Source organism: Ziziphus jujuba, chromosome 2, assembly GCF_031755915.1.
Source record: "Ziziphus jujuba cultivar Dongzao chromosome 2, ASM3175591v1".
NCBI lineage: Eukaryota > Viridiplantae > Streptophyta > Magnoliopsida > Rosales > Rhamnaceae > Ziziphus > Ziziphus jujuba.
In genome coordinates, this window is record NC_083380.1 from 30078130 (window position 1) to 30095489 (window position 17360).

Genomic DNA, 17360 nt, shown 5'->3' on the forward strand with positions numbered 1-17360 from the left:
ATCAATATAACATTAAGCAACGCAGTAACATCCCATCATCTTACCCAAAATAACACGTCTAATATGGCATAGGTGTTGGTGAACATCTTCTCATTATCAAACCGCCTTTTTCGTATGAAATACAAAATAGTGTCAATATGCTGCAAAACCACATTAAAGGAAATAAGTAACAAGTGCGAGGTGATAAATAAAACATCATTCCAAAAGTAGGACCACAATGATTTTACATGAACATAAAGCATATAACTTACATCGGAATTCAACTATCCTTCATCGGTCAGTAGCTCAGCAAAAAATTCCTTTCCCACCGTCATATAAGATGTACACACGGTTGCTTCCTTCGGTGCCACCCTATACCACTCATCGAACGCCCTCTCCTTTGATGCATCAATAGGTAGAGTAAGATTAAATTTGACCTTCTTTTTACATGGGTCGGTGTAAGGAGAGATGACGTGATGTGACTGGTGGTAAACTCGACCGAATCGGCTTGTATCACCAACGTTATGCACCCGATCTTCCACCTCAATCTCAGCTGATTGGTCATGATGTGGACTGTCAGCTGAAGCACCGATATCCCACCTGAAATGCAAAGGCCGATATGGCACCAAAGCCCAGGAATCCTCCACATAGGGTCCTCCAGGTACGATAGGCTCAAACGGTGTAGTACAATCATCATCCTCCTTCCTACCATTGGAACCGTCTATGGGTGCATCAAATTCTTCAGCTTGCTCCAACAGACGGTGCCACAGGGGATGATGGTCTAACCGAAGATGACAGTGAATGGCTATGCATATGATGCTCGACCTGCAAAACACAATGATTATTTTTGCAGTTCCCAAACTCTAACAACAAATAATTGCTGAATTACAATATGTAATTTAATAATGCTGAAGCACTAAAGTAAAGTATACTAAGTTGTCTAAATGATACCTGATGCTTTTGTTGGTCAATAACAGAACTAAGCATCTTCCTTAACGCTGCCATCTCTTTATTTAATTCATCAAATTTTGCCTCCAAGCAAGCAAGCTAATCAATATCAATATCCAAAACATAAGTCAACATATATTAGTACAACATATGAAATACAAATTTGCGTGCAAGTAACAATTGCATACCCTGAAATTAGCATCTAGAGGGCCACTAGAATGCTCCTCAGCTTTGGACGCATCTTTAGCGCTAACATCTTTAGCCCCAACATCTTTAGCGCCAACTATTGGTGCTACAATTGGAGGTGACGTGTAGCGAACTTCATGTATGTCAACTGCTATTGTTCGCCAGTAATCCATAGTCTTCTCCTCATCGGTAGCATCTAACCTCCAGTGCACAACATACTACATGCAATGAAGAAAGGAAAAAAAAGTAAATTTGGAAATTGACTATGGTAATGTAACTTGAATGTAGTCGTACCATGTAGTCTAAACAAAATTTGCCTTACATTGCTATTGGAGGAGAACCAATTATGGACAGCAAAATGGTTCGGTTGCCTTGGAGTATGCCATCCAAGGATCCTCGGACAATGGGTTTCCAACCGGTCGGCAAATTGGTTACCAAAATCAGGGATTGCTTCAAACCCCCACACCTACAAAATACAAATTATAGGTTATTAAATATAAATTTTAAGTAAACGCTACATGTATTAAATATATTACCGTACCTGAAACACCAATGGAAAACCTTTTAGGTCATAATACTGTGATATATTCTTTACTGCACATCCTCATCCTCGTTGCTGGAATGAGTTGATCGTCTCCTTGTAGCTCAGAATGCCCCAAGGGAAGGAATTAAATACGTCGAGATCAGCAACCAAATCAATGAATTTTTTTTTTATTTGAACCTTTGGATCCATTCCGAGTACACCATGAACTAAGAAATATAGTAACGCAATTCTAACAGCATCCCAATCATCCACAAAAAGTGTATCCTTGAATAGTCGTTCCAGTTCGGGCGGTTTCAAGTCACTCCTGTCATCTAGCAACCTCGTGCGCAGCTCATTTCCTTTGGAAATTTGCATATCATACATCGAAGGGTACCTACAAAACTTTAACCCACTAATGAGTGCGAATTCCCACGTCGTAAACCGCACTGCAAATCCGCCGAAGTTAAACTCTAGTACTTCTGGATTGTTGGACACAACTTGTCTGCAAAGCAGGTGATGCACTAACTGACCAGAGAACCGGAGGTTCTTCATGTCAAGTAAGTGTCCAAAACATGTTTGTCTATACTTTTCGAGCTGCTCACTTGTGAGGACACTTGTAATTACTTTGTTCGCCTCTATTGGATTCCCGAATGAATGTGCCCTAACTTTATTTATATCGGCATCCTGCAACATCCGTTCCTTTGGAGCATCGATGGGCTGCAATATGAATTACATAAATGGAACTGACATCAACGATTTAATCATACCCTATTTTTCCACCCTAACTTGATAATAATAATTTCCAACTAAATCTTAAGACATATGGGTTCACATTTTTGCACAAGTGGTAATTACCGATGAAACCATCGGTAATCAACCTACAATGAACTAAAAAAAAGCCCGATGGCCTATCGGCAATTACCGATGGCTATCGGGTGAAGTTTTTCTTCAGTTTTCACATTCATGAATAAATACTGTCACATGTCTTATCATTTACCGCACAAAATAACATAAATGAATATAAAACTTACCATATCGGATCGGGGAGAGGAAAGTGGAACGTGCCCTCGAAGTTTGGTGCTTTCTGTCTCAGATTTGGATTTCTGCCTAGTAGTACATTGACGCTTAGAGTCGGGTGCTGCTGTGCTACCACCGCGTCTCTTACTTTCCACCTTCTTAACTCCCTTCTTCGGTTGACGTCGCAAGTTCCTCTTTGGTGCCATTATAAAGTACAACCTACAAATTTACATTGACAACATTAATAAACTTTTATCTACCTTTAACAACATTGTCAACTATGTAGACATACATGTATAAATATCCGCAATCCTCAATTTCATACGCTCTCTTCCTAAGGATATTGTGCATGCCATAACATTTACTGAACGTTTAATGTATAGCAGTGTGCATGCCATCTAAATCTTTCTATCTTCTTCTTCTTTAATTTTTTATTTTTTTCTTTTTTGGGGATAAAGTGTTTGCGTGTTTGCTTCTAGCTAACCATGTACCTAAAATTTTATGCATCGATCTTCTCTCTCTCTTTCTCTCTCTCTCTCTCTCTCTCTATATATATATATATATATCTATACCTTTAGAAAGTACTAACTCTGGAATTCTCAACTTCAATTCTAATTAATCATAAAGTATTTTTCTCTTATCTCCATGTACTGATTTTTAGTAATAAATTACCCTAGCAAAAAGGAAGAAGAAAAAACTTAAAAGAAAAAAGAAGGTCTGAAAAGCAACTAAGATTTCTAATGCAGCTATAGTCTAAAGTGAGGTTTTAATAGAGCAACCCACAATTGTGGCCAATTATGATGCTACATGCAGAAGCAGATAAAGTGAAATATTGAAATGACTGGAGAGGAAGCAGTCAATTCACCCAAAATAGAAAAACAAGAAAGTGAAGTATAGAGGTGGAAGACTAGATAGAAGCGACGCAACAGACAGATTGTTATAAGCCAATCAAAAGCAGTCCTTAGACTATATATATACATATCATATTCATGTTATATTTAATTATTTCTTACCATACAATATATGTCTAAAAAATGTGCACAGAAAGTTGCAGACTATAATCTGAACATATAGGTTAAGCTGGATTGCAACATGTCCACCACTTCTATATGAGTATGTCAACTAATGTAGCTACATCTCTTCCCCATACTGCTTGTGTTTAACCTGATTTGGTTGTAAAAGCTCAGACCTACCGACACCTATATATGCTATACAAATCATTCACTTCATATTTATTTTATCTGTATACAAATCCAAAAAGAAATATAATTAGTTTCCTAAGGGTCAAGTACGTTTTTAAAAAAATTCTTCTTTTCAACCCACAAAAGCAGTTTTCTAGACAGAGTTTGAGTATCATGCACTAGTGAGATAACACCTTTAGTTAAGGATTTAAACTTTGATCAGGGTAAAAATCCTTATATCCCTAAGTTGTAACAAGTACATATATATACATATGTTATGTTTTTTTATTACAAACTAACATTATTACAAACTAACATTATTCTTCATCAAATTCATTGATTTCCCTGCCTTCATCCTTTATTTATTTTCCATGCTCAGGGATGTCTGTCGATGGAACCCAAAAAAAAACATTTTTTTATAAAAATTTAAAAAATAAAAAAATAAAAAACGACGTGTCGTCTGGGTGTCATTCATCCCAGACGACATGTCGTTCAATCCATCTTCAACCCTTGTCCGGGTCGACCCGAACCCGCCTAAACCAGTCCCGACCCGATTCTTGACCCGGTTATTTCTTCCACCTCTGGCCACCGTTCAAGGCCAAACCGGTCCCATTTTTTTCCTCTCTTCATTTCCTACTAATGCCCAATATCAATCTATCCTAAAATCTAGGTTATAATCACTTCCATACGAAAACCTAAATCTTCAAAAATTCCACATTTTAAACCGGTTCTCAAACACTAAACAGAAATCACAAGTTTCAATGTCTCATTGTACTAAATTTGTAAGTGTTTAACGGTAAGGTAAGGCAACAAATAAACACAAAAAATATAAATAAAAACCCACACTCCACGGCAACGAAAGAAATAAACACAAAGCCAAATCCACACAAAAACAACCCACACCGGTCCCACGGCAACAAATAAACAAAAAGATTCAACCAATCACCTCGGACAGTGCTGAGATGAGATCCTAATGTTTGGCTTTTCCACGACAGCTTTGGTTTGGTTTTTTGTATTTGTGTGTTCGTGTAAAGCCGTTTGGTTTTTTGTATTTTTGTATTTGTATGAAAGTGTAAAGACGTTTAGAAAAGGAAAAGTTGATTTTTGTTTGGTTTCAAAAATAAGAGGATATGTAAGTAATTGTTTTTGTTTGAAGGTTATAAGGGATATTGAGGGGTAGAACAAAAAAGATATGAAGTGAGGGGGCAAAATTCATTAACCTCGGTCCCATGAGGGTATTGGGCCAAATTCCCCAAGAATGAAAGTTTCTGATTTACAAATACATGCCAAATGGTAACCTCTATGGTTGGTTCAATTAAGCATGGATGCTTAATATAGAGGGAAAGTTGTCTCTACTGTTTTAGTTATCTAAAATCATTTAATAACTTTCTAACAAAAGACTTTGACTATTATGTTGAATTGCACATAATAAAAAAGCAAAATAAAACTTATTGAAGATGATTATCAAAGTAAGATATTTCAGCATCTATAGTCAACAAAGCAAGAGTAAATTCAAAACAAAAGCATATTTGTACACATTGTCAAGATATATCTAACAAAATGCAAACCAAAAGAAGAAAAGAGGAAGAAAGAAAAAGGCGCATAAGTTTTTTTTATTGCAAATTATATCAAATAAATAATACAAAGAGAGGTGTGCGTATCAAATTTGAGATGTTCAGTGAAATATTTTTAAATATATTTAAAAGGTTCATATTGTTCAATCACATACTTTTTAATATATTTAAGATATTCAATTATATATTTTTAAATACAACTATGATATTTATATTTGAAATATATGATTTTATACTACTAAATATATTTAAGATTTTAATTGTATATTTTTTAACATTATTTGAAATGTTCAATTATATATTTCTAAGCACAAATATGTTTAATTAGTAAATATGTTTAATAGTAATTTTAAATGGGGATAAAAATATAAATTTATAATGAAATTGTACAGAGTTCGTTTGATAGTGTAATTAGAATTTCTCTTATCCATATCATAACATAATTCTAATAATTTGTGCACAAATATGCGAAGTTGGAACTTTATCATTATTATTGTCAAAAAAAAAAAAAAAAACAAAAAAAGGGGGAAAAAAAACTCTGTCATTGTATTTTTACAATGATTCATTTTTAAATTTTAAACATTATTTATTTTGCAATACCAATGCATAAAAAGGAAAAAAAAAAAAAAACAGTTAGTTCCATCGTCACCAAATCTTCTCTCAAAAAAAAAAAAAAAAAAAAAATCTCTTAGAACCAATGGTCAAATTGGAGATCCACATGATGCTTATCAACAATATTAAGCTTACTAAAATATTGATAAAATTTATGGCAATATTTAGTTGGTTTATTTTTTTTCTAATTCATTAATTTATTTAATAACATAAATATCTTTATCAATAATATTTCAATACGTATCTTTGATAAATAAATTTAATCAATATTTTGATACTTATAACATATTAATATTAATAGGTTTTGAGAGGAAATTGAATAGTTCTGGGATTATCTGAAATTTGCTCCCAATGCACACTTCACATGGTCAGCCACCAACATATTTGCAGCTAAAGCATAGTCGCATTCAACTTTCAAGCTTCCAGTATCCGTATCTTGGCCCATTCATTAAACTACTTAGAATACACTTTCATGTTCATGGTTCAAATCTCAAAGTTGGGAGAGAGCTTCCCCTTCCACAGGTTCTAATCAACAAATAATTTCACTTCCAAAAGAGGAAAATAAAAATGAAAAACTTTCAGATTCCAGAATATCATGATGCAAGTTTAACATGCAACTCATGATGGGCTGCTGTGCTGTCTAATTTTCAAACTGAAGCCCAACACAAAGTTATTGTTGGTTGAAGACTCTGGGGTTTTCCTTTTGCCCTTCCAGATAAACTTTATACACGCCTCTCTTTGTAAAAATAAATTTTGAAAGTGTATTTAGGTTTTCTAGTTAATTTTTTTTTCTAAAATAATATTGAAACATATTTTAATCTCTAAAACTTGATTAGCTAGCTACTTTCATTTGGGTTGGTCAAGGTATATAAAAAGGGTCATTCGTTCGAGGAAAGATATCTTAAGGATGTCATATGCATTTTCTATAAAGTAAAATAAAAAAAACAAAATTCAAAATAAAATCATTAAGAAAAATAAGATTGATTAATAACGTCGACCAACCCAAGCGCGTCGTTGAAAGTTGCAAAAGAAACTATCGTGTCAGCTTTTTTCCAGTCAACTGTAGTGTTTTGAACTTTTATTTTTCAGGTTTTAATTTTTATGACAGATTGAAAAACGTTTTTTATTTTTATTTTTATTTTTATTTTTTCCCTAGACAGCATATATCGGCTTGTTTACCTTGACCCAGTAAACTACCAAGAAACTTGGTTAGTCTAGTACACTAATAAATTCTTCTTGGGGTTCTTGTTCATGCATCATCCAATGGTTTCCAATTTCATTTCCGATCTAAAATTTTTCTGGGTTTGATTTTTTTTTTTTTAATTTATTTGTTCCAATCTAAGTTCAATAGCTGATGAATTCTCAGACAAAGATGAGCCTCAATGCAACATCTGTTATTTTGATTCATTTAGTTGTCTGGTCATATTTAGGTATGTTCAGTGTCATTCATGGTACTTTGAGTGATATACTTTGCTTGAGATCTGTCAAAGAATCCATTGAAGACCCTTTGAATAACTTGACCTCCTCATGGAACTTCGACAACCAAACAGAAGGTTTTCCATGTAAATTTTCTGGGGTTGATTGCTGGCACTTTGATGAGAGCAAGGTACTAGCTTTAAACCTCTCTAATATGGGGCTTAGAGGAAAATTCCCTATGGGAATTCAATTTTGCAGTAGTTTAGTGTCCTTGAACCTTTCCAATAATGCATTCTCAGGAACTATACCATCAAATATATCTAAGTTGATACCCTATCTGACTATCCTTGATCTTTCCCACAACAAATTTTCTGGCGAAGTTCCAAGCAGCTTTTCGAACTGTAGTTATCTGAATGTTCTTAGGCTTAATCACAACCAGATAGTAGGCAATTTACCTGTGGAACTGGGTCTTCTTAGTAGGATCACAAGCTTTAGTGTTGCGCGTAATATGTTGACAGGACAAGTTCCTGGATTCATTACAGCTAAATTTAAGCCTGAGAGCTACGCAAACAATGCACGACTATGTGGAACTTTAGAATTAGAATTTCTATTATCCATATCACAACATAATTCTAATAACTTGTGCACAAATATCCAAGTTGGAACTTTATCATTATTAGTGCCCAAAAAAAAAAAAAAAAAAAGGGGGAAAAAATTTGTCATTGTATTTTTACAATGATTCCTTTTTAAATTTTAAACATTATTTATTTTGCAATATCAATGCATAAAAAAAAAAAAATAAAATCAGTTGGTCAAATTGGAGATCCACATGATGTTGACCAACAATATTATTGATTAAGTTTATGGCAACATTTAGATGGTTTAGTTTTCTCCTAAATCATTAATTTATTTAATGACTCATTTTTTTTAATACTTAAATTATATAAATACTTCTATTAATAATATTTCAATACATATATTTGACGAATAGATTTAATCAATATTTTGATACTTATAATATAGCAATGTTAATAGATTTTGAGAGCAAATTGAATAGTTCTGGAATTATCTGAAATTTGCTCCCGATGCACATTCATTAAACTACTTAGAATACACTTTCGTGGTTCAAATCTCAAGTTGGGAGAAAACTTCCCCTCCCACAGGTTAAACAAATAGTTTCACTTCCGGAAAAGGAAAATAAAAATGAAAAACTTTCAGATTCCTGAATATCATGATGCAAGTTTAACATGTAACACATGATGGGCTGCTGTGCCGTCTCATTTTCAAAATGAAGCCCAATACATCGTTATTGTTGTTTGAAGTTTCTGTGGTTTTCTTTTTGCCGTCCCAGATAAACTCTATGCACACATTTCTTTGTAAAAATAAATTTTGAATGTGTATTTACGTTTGCTAATTAATTTTTTTTTAAAGATAATATTGAAACATATTTTAATCTCTGAAACTTCATTACAAACCATTAAAATAGCTAGCTAGTTTCATTTGGGTTGATCTAGGTATATCAAAAGGATCATTCATTCGAGGAAAGATATCTTATGGATGTCATATGCATTTTCCATAAAGTAGAATAAAAAAACAAAAAAAAAATTCACAATAAAATCACTAAGAAAAGTAAAGCGCGTCGTTGAAAGTTCGAAGAGAAACCATCCCATCAGTTTTTTTTCAGTCAACGGTAATGTTTTGAACTTTTATTTTTCTGGTTTTTTTAATTTTTATGACAGATTGAAAAACGTTTTTTTTTTTTTTTTTTTTTCCCAGACAACATATATTGGCTTTGATTATTGTTTACCTTGACCCAGTGAACTACCGAGAAACTTGGTAAGTGTACACTAATAAATTCTTCTTCGGGTTCTTGTTCATGCATCATCCAATTGTTTCCAATTTCATTGCTAATCTAAAGTTTTTCTGGGTTTGATTTTTTTTTTTTTTAATTTATTTGTTCCAATCTAAGTTCAATAGCTGATGAATTCTCACACAAAGATGAGCCTCAATGCAACATCTGTTATTTTGATTCACTTAGTTGTCTGGTCATATTTAGGTATGTTCAGTGTCATTCATGGTACTTTGAGTGATATACTTTGCTTGAGATCTGTCAAAGAATCCATTGAAGATCCTTTGAATAGCTTGACCTCCTCATGGAACTTCGACAACCAAACAGAAGGTTTTTTATGTAAATTTTCTGGGGTTGATTGCTGGCACTTTGATGAGAGCAAGGTACTAGCTTTAAACCTCTCTAGTATGGGGCTTAGGGGAAAATTCCCTATGGGAATTCAATTTTGCAGTAGCTTAGTGTCCTTGAACCTTTCCAATAATGCATTCTCAGGATCCATACCATCAAATATATCTAGGTTGATACCCTATCCGACTATCCTTGATCTTTCCCACAACAATTTTTCTGGCGAAATTCCAAGCAGCTTTTCGAACTGTAGTTATCTGAATGTTCTTAGGCTTAATCACAACCAGATAGTAGGCAATTTACCTCTGGAACTGGGTCTTCTTAGTAGGATCAGAGGATTTAGTGTTGCTCATAATATGTTGACAGGACAAGTTCCTGAATTCATTACAGCTAAATTTAGGACTGAGAGCTACGCACACAATGCACGACTATGTGGGGGTCCTTTGGAACCCTGCCATCACCATGAAAAAGAATTGGATGATTACTGCAAATTTGGATTTGTAACTGGCTTCGTGGTTTCAGTGATAGCTGTGTTTATATTCGGTAATATGACTATGATGTCTATGTTTGTGTCTCTGTTTAGTTCTTGGTTGCAAGCTATACAGCTGGTTATGCAGATAATATCATTGTCCATGGTCGGGAACAAGAAGAGAAACAAAGCTAATCAATGGAACCTTTTGAAAACTTTGAACGGCAAAGAGGTTTGCTTTCCCTCCCTGTCGTATATATGCTCAGTTTTTTATGTTTACAATATTGCTTCTTTTGTCCTGTAATGAAAGAATGAAAAAAAGTCTCCTTGAACTAGGATTCATCTTGATCTTCTGATTTCAGTTTCTAATTTCCTGCATTCATGGAAACTGATTATGATCATATTTTCAACAGTATACCAGGCTAGAAAAATTGGTCAATAAAATAAGCTTCACAGAACTTGTCAAGGCAACAGACGATTTCAATGTCGCTAATGTCATTGGAAGGGGAAAGATGGGGACAATGTACAAAGCAACACTCCCAAATGGTTGGTTTCTTGCAGTTAAGAGTATACAAAATGACTCTGAACAATTAGAGAGCCAATTCATATCTGAACTATTGGCTTTGAGTAGATTGAGACATGAAAATTTAATCCCCTTGTTGGGCTGCTGTATAGAAAAGAATGAAAAGTTTCTGGTTTACAAATACATGTCAAATGGTAACCTTCACGATTGGTTGCATCCAGCAGAAGGAGACAATAGGATTTTGGATTGGCCTTCGAGGGTCAAAATTGCCGTTGGAATAGCGAAAGGATTGGCATGGCTCCATCACAAGTGCATATTCCGAGTAGTCCATCGTAACATTGCAACGAAGAGCATCTTACTTGATCGTTATTTCCAGCCGAACATATCAAATTTTGAGAACTCGATCATATCAAACCACGGAGGGGCAATGTTTCTGTATCCAAATGACAATGATTCAGGTTTGTTAGTAAATAGTGGGGTCTGGGAATCTGATTTTGTTAAGAAAGATGTTTATAACTATGGAAATGTGCTTTTTGAGCTCATTACGGGAAGAGAAACGGTTCCTAGTTCATTTTCTACTAGTATTCAGAAGATTTTGCAGGAATGGTTTGACCATCTTCCAAGTGACAGTGATTCTTCTATTCTGAATGACATAATCGATAAATCTTTGATTGGTAAAGGATTTAGTGGAGAAATCCTGCAGTTCCTCAGAATTGCCTCAGATTGTGTTCAGCCATTTCCATATCAGAGGCCAAGGATGCTTGAAGTCTACAAAAGAATAAGCAGTTTTGGAGAGAGATATGGAATCCAAAGTGATCCAAGAATACTTATGCAACCCAATGAAAAGAGACTGATGACTGTAAATCTCAGATAGGGTATATAAACTGTGATAGTCAAATAATTCTGTCATTTGCTTATATGTAACAAATTCATGCTTCACTGGAAACAGAGAAAAGCATTGTAATAATTGAAGTGTATGCTTACAATATTTTACACAAACACGGACATACACACACACACACACACACACACACACACACACACACACGCACATCTATAATGCTTTAAATGTAACAAAAAATGGAAGTTCCGAACAAAAACAGTCCTTTGGCACATTGAAAAGTGAACTAAATTTTCTTTATTGTTGAAAATTCAGGTTCATTGGTTCTTAAGGAGATTCATGAAAACATTTTCTAAGGATCGTAAATTAAAGTATACATAAATACGGAAATTCTTCCTTGCTTGGAAAGAAGCAGAATACTATGTAGCATATCATGGATGCTAGTTTCTATTCAAACTTGGCATAATGTTTTAGTTATTTCAATTTTTTTTTTCTAAGAAAAGACAACCATTGACTGTCATGCTTAATTGCACATTTTCAAAATCATGCTTAATTGCACATTTTCAAAACATTAAAGAGCAAAATTGAAGTTGCAGAAGAACATTATAAAAGTAAGATTTGGTCAACAAAGCAGGGGAGGCTTATTCCACTTTTGCATTACTTGATAATTTTGTTGAAATATCAGCCATCCGTTGTCGTCTAATTATTTATTTATTCACGGAGATTAATGGGTCACTGATATCCTTCCCAGGTCCATCAAAATGACACGTCATTTCCTTTTTGCTCTCGGTCTCTTTCAACCATATATATAAGGATTCTGATGGAATGAGCTTGGTTCATTTCCATTTTGTTTTCCTGATCATATTTATTGTTCTCAAAAATTTACTTGTGGACATGTACAAGCGTTCTTTTCTTTTATGTTTTACAAATATTAGCAATTATTTTTTCAATGCTTTTACTTTCAGATTTCCCCTTTCTTAATTACAAGCAGTTCAAAATCCCTACTTTGTCTTAACATATTGTTTCCCATTAAATCTCCTCTGGTCAATTCTGTTTCATCTGCAGAAGGAAGTCTAGCTTGCTTCCAATTCATTCATATACTTCCTTTGTTGTTGGTATTTTTGTGCGTTTTATGCAAGTCATGCAAGAGATTTTGAAAAAAAAACTACAGCATTTCTTCTACCATGTTTTCTGAAATCTAGGATTACACGCACAGCCCCCCCCCCCCCCAAAAAAAAAAAAAAAAAAAAAAAAAAAAGTTCAAAACCGAAGCAAGTGTACACATACAGTAAACAAGGAAAAAAAAAAAAAAACTAACAAACATAGCAGAGAGAGTTCCCACAGCCTTCTATCTTCGAGTTCTTTGATATGTCCTCTGTCTTCTCCGTTTGCAATGCATCTTAACTGACCGACCATGCCTCCTTATGATCACCATGTCGCCAAGAGCTACTCCAGCAACTAACCCACTTATGAATCCTATCAACACCACTTTCCAAACTGATTCGAATAAAGACTCTGAATCATCATTTTCTTCAAAAACTGAAGGTGGCAGTGATAGAGGCTCTAAATCACCACATTTCTTAAGCAACAGATCACCACACAATCCTGGATTTCCCGCAAATGAACTGCTGTCAAATGCATTAAATTGGTTCCCTTGAGGTATACGTCCTGTAAAGTTGTTATGAGATACATTGAAGGTTCCAAGGAATCCAAGTTGCTTTAGTTGTTCAGGGATCTCTCCTGAGAGATTGTTTTGAGAAAGGTCCAATGATTCAAGCACTGTTAAATTCCCTAAAGACGATGGTATGCAACCAGTGAGCATATTGTTTGACAGGTTTAATGAGTAAAGGCCCTCTAAGTTCCCAAACAGTTCAGAAATTTCTCCTTCAAATCTATTGCTGGACATATCAATAAAAGTAAAGATATCTTGGACGGCTCCATAATATCTCTTCGCCCCTTTGGATGTAATCGTGATTGGATGACGAATTTCGACTTGGGCCCAATCAATCTTTGAAACAGTATAGTTAAACATCACATTCAAATATGTGAACGGTTTGGGGTTGATATTCTTCATAGCGTTCCAGCTGAAAATGTAATGAGATGGCAACTCACCTGTGAAACTATTGAAAGAGATATCAATCACTTGCAACTTGGGGAACTCCAAGTAGTTCTCGGGTTTACCAATTATGCCGTAGAACTCATTTTGCTGCAGTGTGAGAATCTTCAGCTCAGGAAGGGATCCCAACCAAGATGGGAAAACATCTCTGAGTTGATTGTTCGAGACAACAATACCTTCAAGCATCATACAATTGGATAGTGATCGTGGTAGCTTCCCCTGCAACTTATTATAGCTTAGATCGATTGTTTTCAAGTTACTTGCATTATTGCCGCATATTTCAGGAATGCTGCCTTGAAAGAAGTTGTTTCTTAAACCCAACACATACAAAGAACTGCTTAAGTTTCCCATACACTTTGGAATCATACCATTCAAGTTGTTACCAGACAAATCAAGAAAGTAGAGAGAGCTCAGATTGCAAAACACAGGTGAGATTTCTCCACTTAGCATGTTATTTAATGCAGTATAAACAATAATGGATGGTGGAGGAATTGGTAGTGCTCCTTGCAACATGTTAAATGCAACAATGTACGTCTTCAAATTAACCCAAGGAATAATGGCAGGTTGAGAGCCTGTAAGGAAATTGTTGCGAATGGAGAAGAAGGCCAAAGTGTCTAAGCTTGTATTCCACATCCATTTAGGCATTTCACCACTTATCCTGTTATAAGAAAGTGACAACCCTTTCAATTCATTTTGGTGCCTAATAAAATCTGGGAATTCACTTAAATTGCATGAAGCTAATCCCACATGAATGAATTTTGAGCTTGTTGAATTTTTGTTTCCCTTCTCAAAAAGCAGCGACAAGTTATTTGCATTTAGTTGTAGTTCGGTGAGAGACTTCATGCTGGAAAATATGTCGAATTTCAAAGCTCCACTTAATTTGTTGGTATGTAGATAAAGAGTCTCAAGATTCATGAGGTTAGATAATGACTGTGGAACTAGACCATAGAATTGGTTATGTGCAAGTTGGAGGATCATTAGTTTGGTAAGATTTCCTAGCCAAGGAGGGATTGGACCAGTTATATGATTATGAAAGAGACATAAAGCAGTGAGTTGGGTAAGATTTTGAAGAGAAGAGGGAATGTAACCACTAAAATTGTTATGCCCAAGTTGTAAAGTAGTAAGTTGGGTTAGTTTTCCTAGTGAAGATGGAATAGGCCCTGAAAAGTTGCAGTCAAAAGCATCCAATATATCCAATGAATCAAGCATGTGGAGTGAAGAAGGTAAGGTTCCTGAAAACCCACTTTCATAAAGTATCAATTCTTTAAGAGGACTTCTATGGTGAAATTCAGGCAAATAACCCTTGAGATTCCTATTGGATCCTACATCAAGAGTTCTTAGATTTGGCAATTGAAAAATGGCTGCAGGAAATTCACCATGCAGCCCACAATTCGTAAGATAAAGTGATCTCAAAGAATTGAAGTTTGAAAGGAAATCGGGTACTATGGATGAAATGTTTATACAACTGAGATCAAGAACTTCTAGACTGGTCAAATTTTGTAGTAGGCTACTCATACTTGGATTTTTAAGTTCCAAAACCTTGTGCTTAACATTATCATTGGAATTCACAGACAGGTCTAGTTGTGATAACTTAAACAAGTGTGAAATTTCTATTGGAATTTGACCACGAAAAGAAGAACTAGATAGGTTGAGATAAGTTAAACCGGAAAGTTTCCCAACAGCAGTAGGAATTTGAGAGTAATTGAAGTTATTACCAGCGAGGTTAAGCCTCTGAAGATGAACAAGATTGAAAAGGGTGCTGTTGGAGTTGATAGAGCCAAATAAACAACTGCTACTAATATCAAGGCCAATCACATAACCGGTTTCCTCATCACATTGGACCCCATCCCACGAGCAACAATTGCTTGTATTTACTCCAAGAGATTTCCATTGCAAAACCTTGGGATCACAAAGAGAACCAGATTTGTAAATGAGAAAGCTTTCTTTGAACTGCAACAGGGAAGATCTTTCATTATCATGGCAAAATGACTGAACAAAAGTAATATTTTTGTGAACCACAATGTGCAACACCAAAAGCTTCAAAAATACACAAAAAATTGATACTAAACAAGGTGACAACCCCATAATACTTTGATTTTCCCCCCCTTTCTCTTAGAAAAGCTTGGAGGTTCTAATGAGAGAGCATCTTATATAGAGGCGTGGAAAAGCTTCTTGCGTAGTCAAAAAGTTATTTCTTTCTTGCAGATTTGTTAATAAGAAATTTTGCTGGGAAGTTCTACTAACTAAAGTGCTTATTGGGCAGTCAAAATTTTATTTATTTCTTCAGATAGACAGATAGAGACATTTTACGACTACAAATTATAAAAGTTGAGTGTCGATGACGCATAGTTATTTTTTTAAGATGTACTTTGATTTCAAGTAATAGTTTGAAAATGCCAAGTGTATAAACCAATGAAAGATTTCCAGGAAAAACAAACAATCAAGAAATAGATCGGTCATCCCAAACTCTAAATAATTCATTTCTTATATCTTGCTACGTTCAACACAGGTAAGAAAGACTTATCTACCAAAGTGGACTTTAAATTCCAACATACACGTTTGGTCTCCTATTTTGGATTGTCTTTTGTGCTTTTCTATGTGGATGGCCCGACTTTCTCTAATTTCTATAGTTGTATGTTGAAAAAATAGAAAAAGACAAAAATAAAAACAAAAATTTTCGTACACCAAGAAAAATATACAAAAGTCACGGATTGTTACAAAAATTGTATGTTGACAAAATTGGAAAAAATAACTCAAATATTATTATTCAAGATAACTTTCTTGTTACATTTACCAAAGACATCTATATAAAGGACAGATAAAAACATAAAAAGAATAAATTAAAAATAATAAAAAAGGAGAACGTCTCCCAATTTCCTAATCTGATTAGGATAGCCGCTAATAAATTAAAATAAATGAGATTAAATATAATATATATTTTTCTATTTCCTAATTAAAACTAATTCAAATTTAAATCTAACAAGTAATGTTGATATACATCAAATCAAATACATCATATTTTCCTACTACATCAGCGAGCCTAGAAAATGCCAATATTTTAACCAATCCAATAAAGCAAACATATATATATATATGCCTGATTTTTTTTTTTTTTATATATATATTGTTTTTTTGAATCAGCTGCTATGTTGAATAATGTGAGAGACTTATTTACCAAAGTTCACTTTCTGGTCCAACTAGACGTCTCATGGTTTTCCATCTGCAACTTTATATGTGAAAGATTCGACTGTTAGAGTTGATGATTTGAATTTTTATTGATCTGATTCAAAAAATTCACGGTGCAACTTGTTTGGTGAAAATTATTTTGTGGAATCCGTCCAATATATATTTACATTTTTGGGGGTCAATTGTATCATGTGAAGTTTAGCCGCTCTATTCGCTCATCTCTTAAACCAATCTTTTTAATAAAAGTTTTTCTTCTCTTCACTCATTGTTTTTCCTGTTAAAGATTTTCCACATAAATTTGTGTGTTTTGTTTTCATTCTCATTCTTCTAATGCTATTGTTTTTGTCTTATTTTTGTAACAAAGACCTGACTTTATCAAACTTATTGAATATTATGTTGGAAAAAACAAAAAAGGAAAATTTTCAAACATGAAAAAGAATATATAACATTATATGCCTGATTTCTTTTGCAATGTTGAATATATATACATATATATATATATATATATATTTATTGAATCAGTTGGTATGTTGAATAATATGAGAGATTTATTTACCAAAGTTCACTTCACAAGTCATGGTTTCCCATCTGCAAC

At 34.1% G+C, this 17360-nt stretch overlaps 3 protein-coding genes across 4 annotated transcripts; 2 read left to right on the forward strand and 1 right to left on the reverse strand.

Moving 5' to 3' along the window:
• The first annotated feature begins 7191 nt into the window (after positions 1 to 7191).
• Positions 7192 to 8185, forward strand: LOC107419445 (probably inactive leucine-rich repeat receptor-like protein kinase At5g48380). The gene has a single exon (XM_016028198.4). The coding sequence runs from the start codon at positions 7375 to 7377 to the stop codon at positions 8173 to 8175; it is 801 nt and encodes a 266-aa protein (XP_015883684.3). The 5' UTR covers positions 7192 to 7374; the 3' UTR covers positions 8176 to 8185.
• A 1093-nt stretch (positions 8186 to 9278) lies between these two features.
• Positions 9279 to 12686, forward strand: LOC107434788 (probably inactive leucine-rich repeat receptor-like protein kinase At5g48380). Of its 2 annotated transcripts, XM_048474275.2 has the most exons (3): positions 9279 to 10331; positions 10513 to 10645; positions 10847 to 12686. In XM_048474275.2, exons 1-3 carry the CDS (start codon positions 9417 to 9419, stop codon positions 11494 to 11496), a joined length of 1698 nt encoding a protein of 565 aa, XP_048330232.2. In that variant the 5' UTR covers positions 9279 to 9416; the 3' UTR covers positions 11497 to 12686. The 2 variants fall into 2 exon arrangements, with proteins under 2 accessions (XP_048330232.2, XP_048330230.2); XM_048474273.2 differs by having other exon boundaries at positions 10513 to 12686.
• LOC107419421 (receptor-like protein 7) lies at positions 12675 to 15721 on the reverse strand. Its single transcript, XM_016028177.4, has one exon. It carries the CDS (start codon positions 15662 to 15664, stop codon positions 12812 to 12814), a length of 2853 nt encoding a protein of 950 aa, XP_015883663.2. The 5' UTR covers positions 15665 to 15721; the 3' UTR covers positions 12675 to 12811.
• Positions 15722 to 17360: the final 1639 nt, after the last annotated feature.

Coding starts and splice junctions, on each gene's coding strand:
- LOC107419421 (XM_016028177.4), bottom strand. CDS start 15,664: ATGGGGTTGTCACCTTGTTTAGTATCAATTTTTTGTGTATTTTTGAAG.
- LOC107434788 (XM_048474273.2), top strand. CDS start 9,417: ATGAATTCTCACACAAAGATGAGCCTCAATGCAACATCTGTTATTTTG. Junction 10,332..10,512: donor AAACTTTGAACGGCAAAGAG/GTTTGCTTTCCC, acceptor TATTTTCAACAG/TATACCAGGCTAGAAAAATT.
- LOC107419445 (XM_016028198.4), top strand. CDS start 7,375: ATGAATTCTCAGACAAAGATGAGCCTCAATGCAACATCTGTTATTTTG.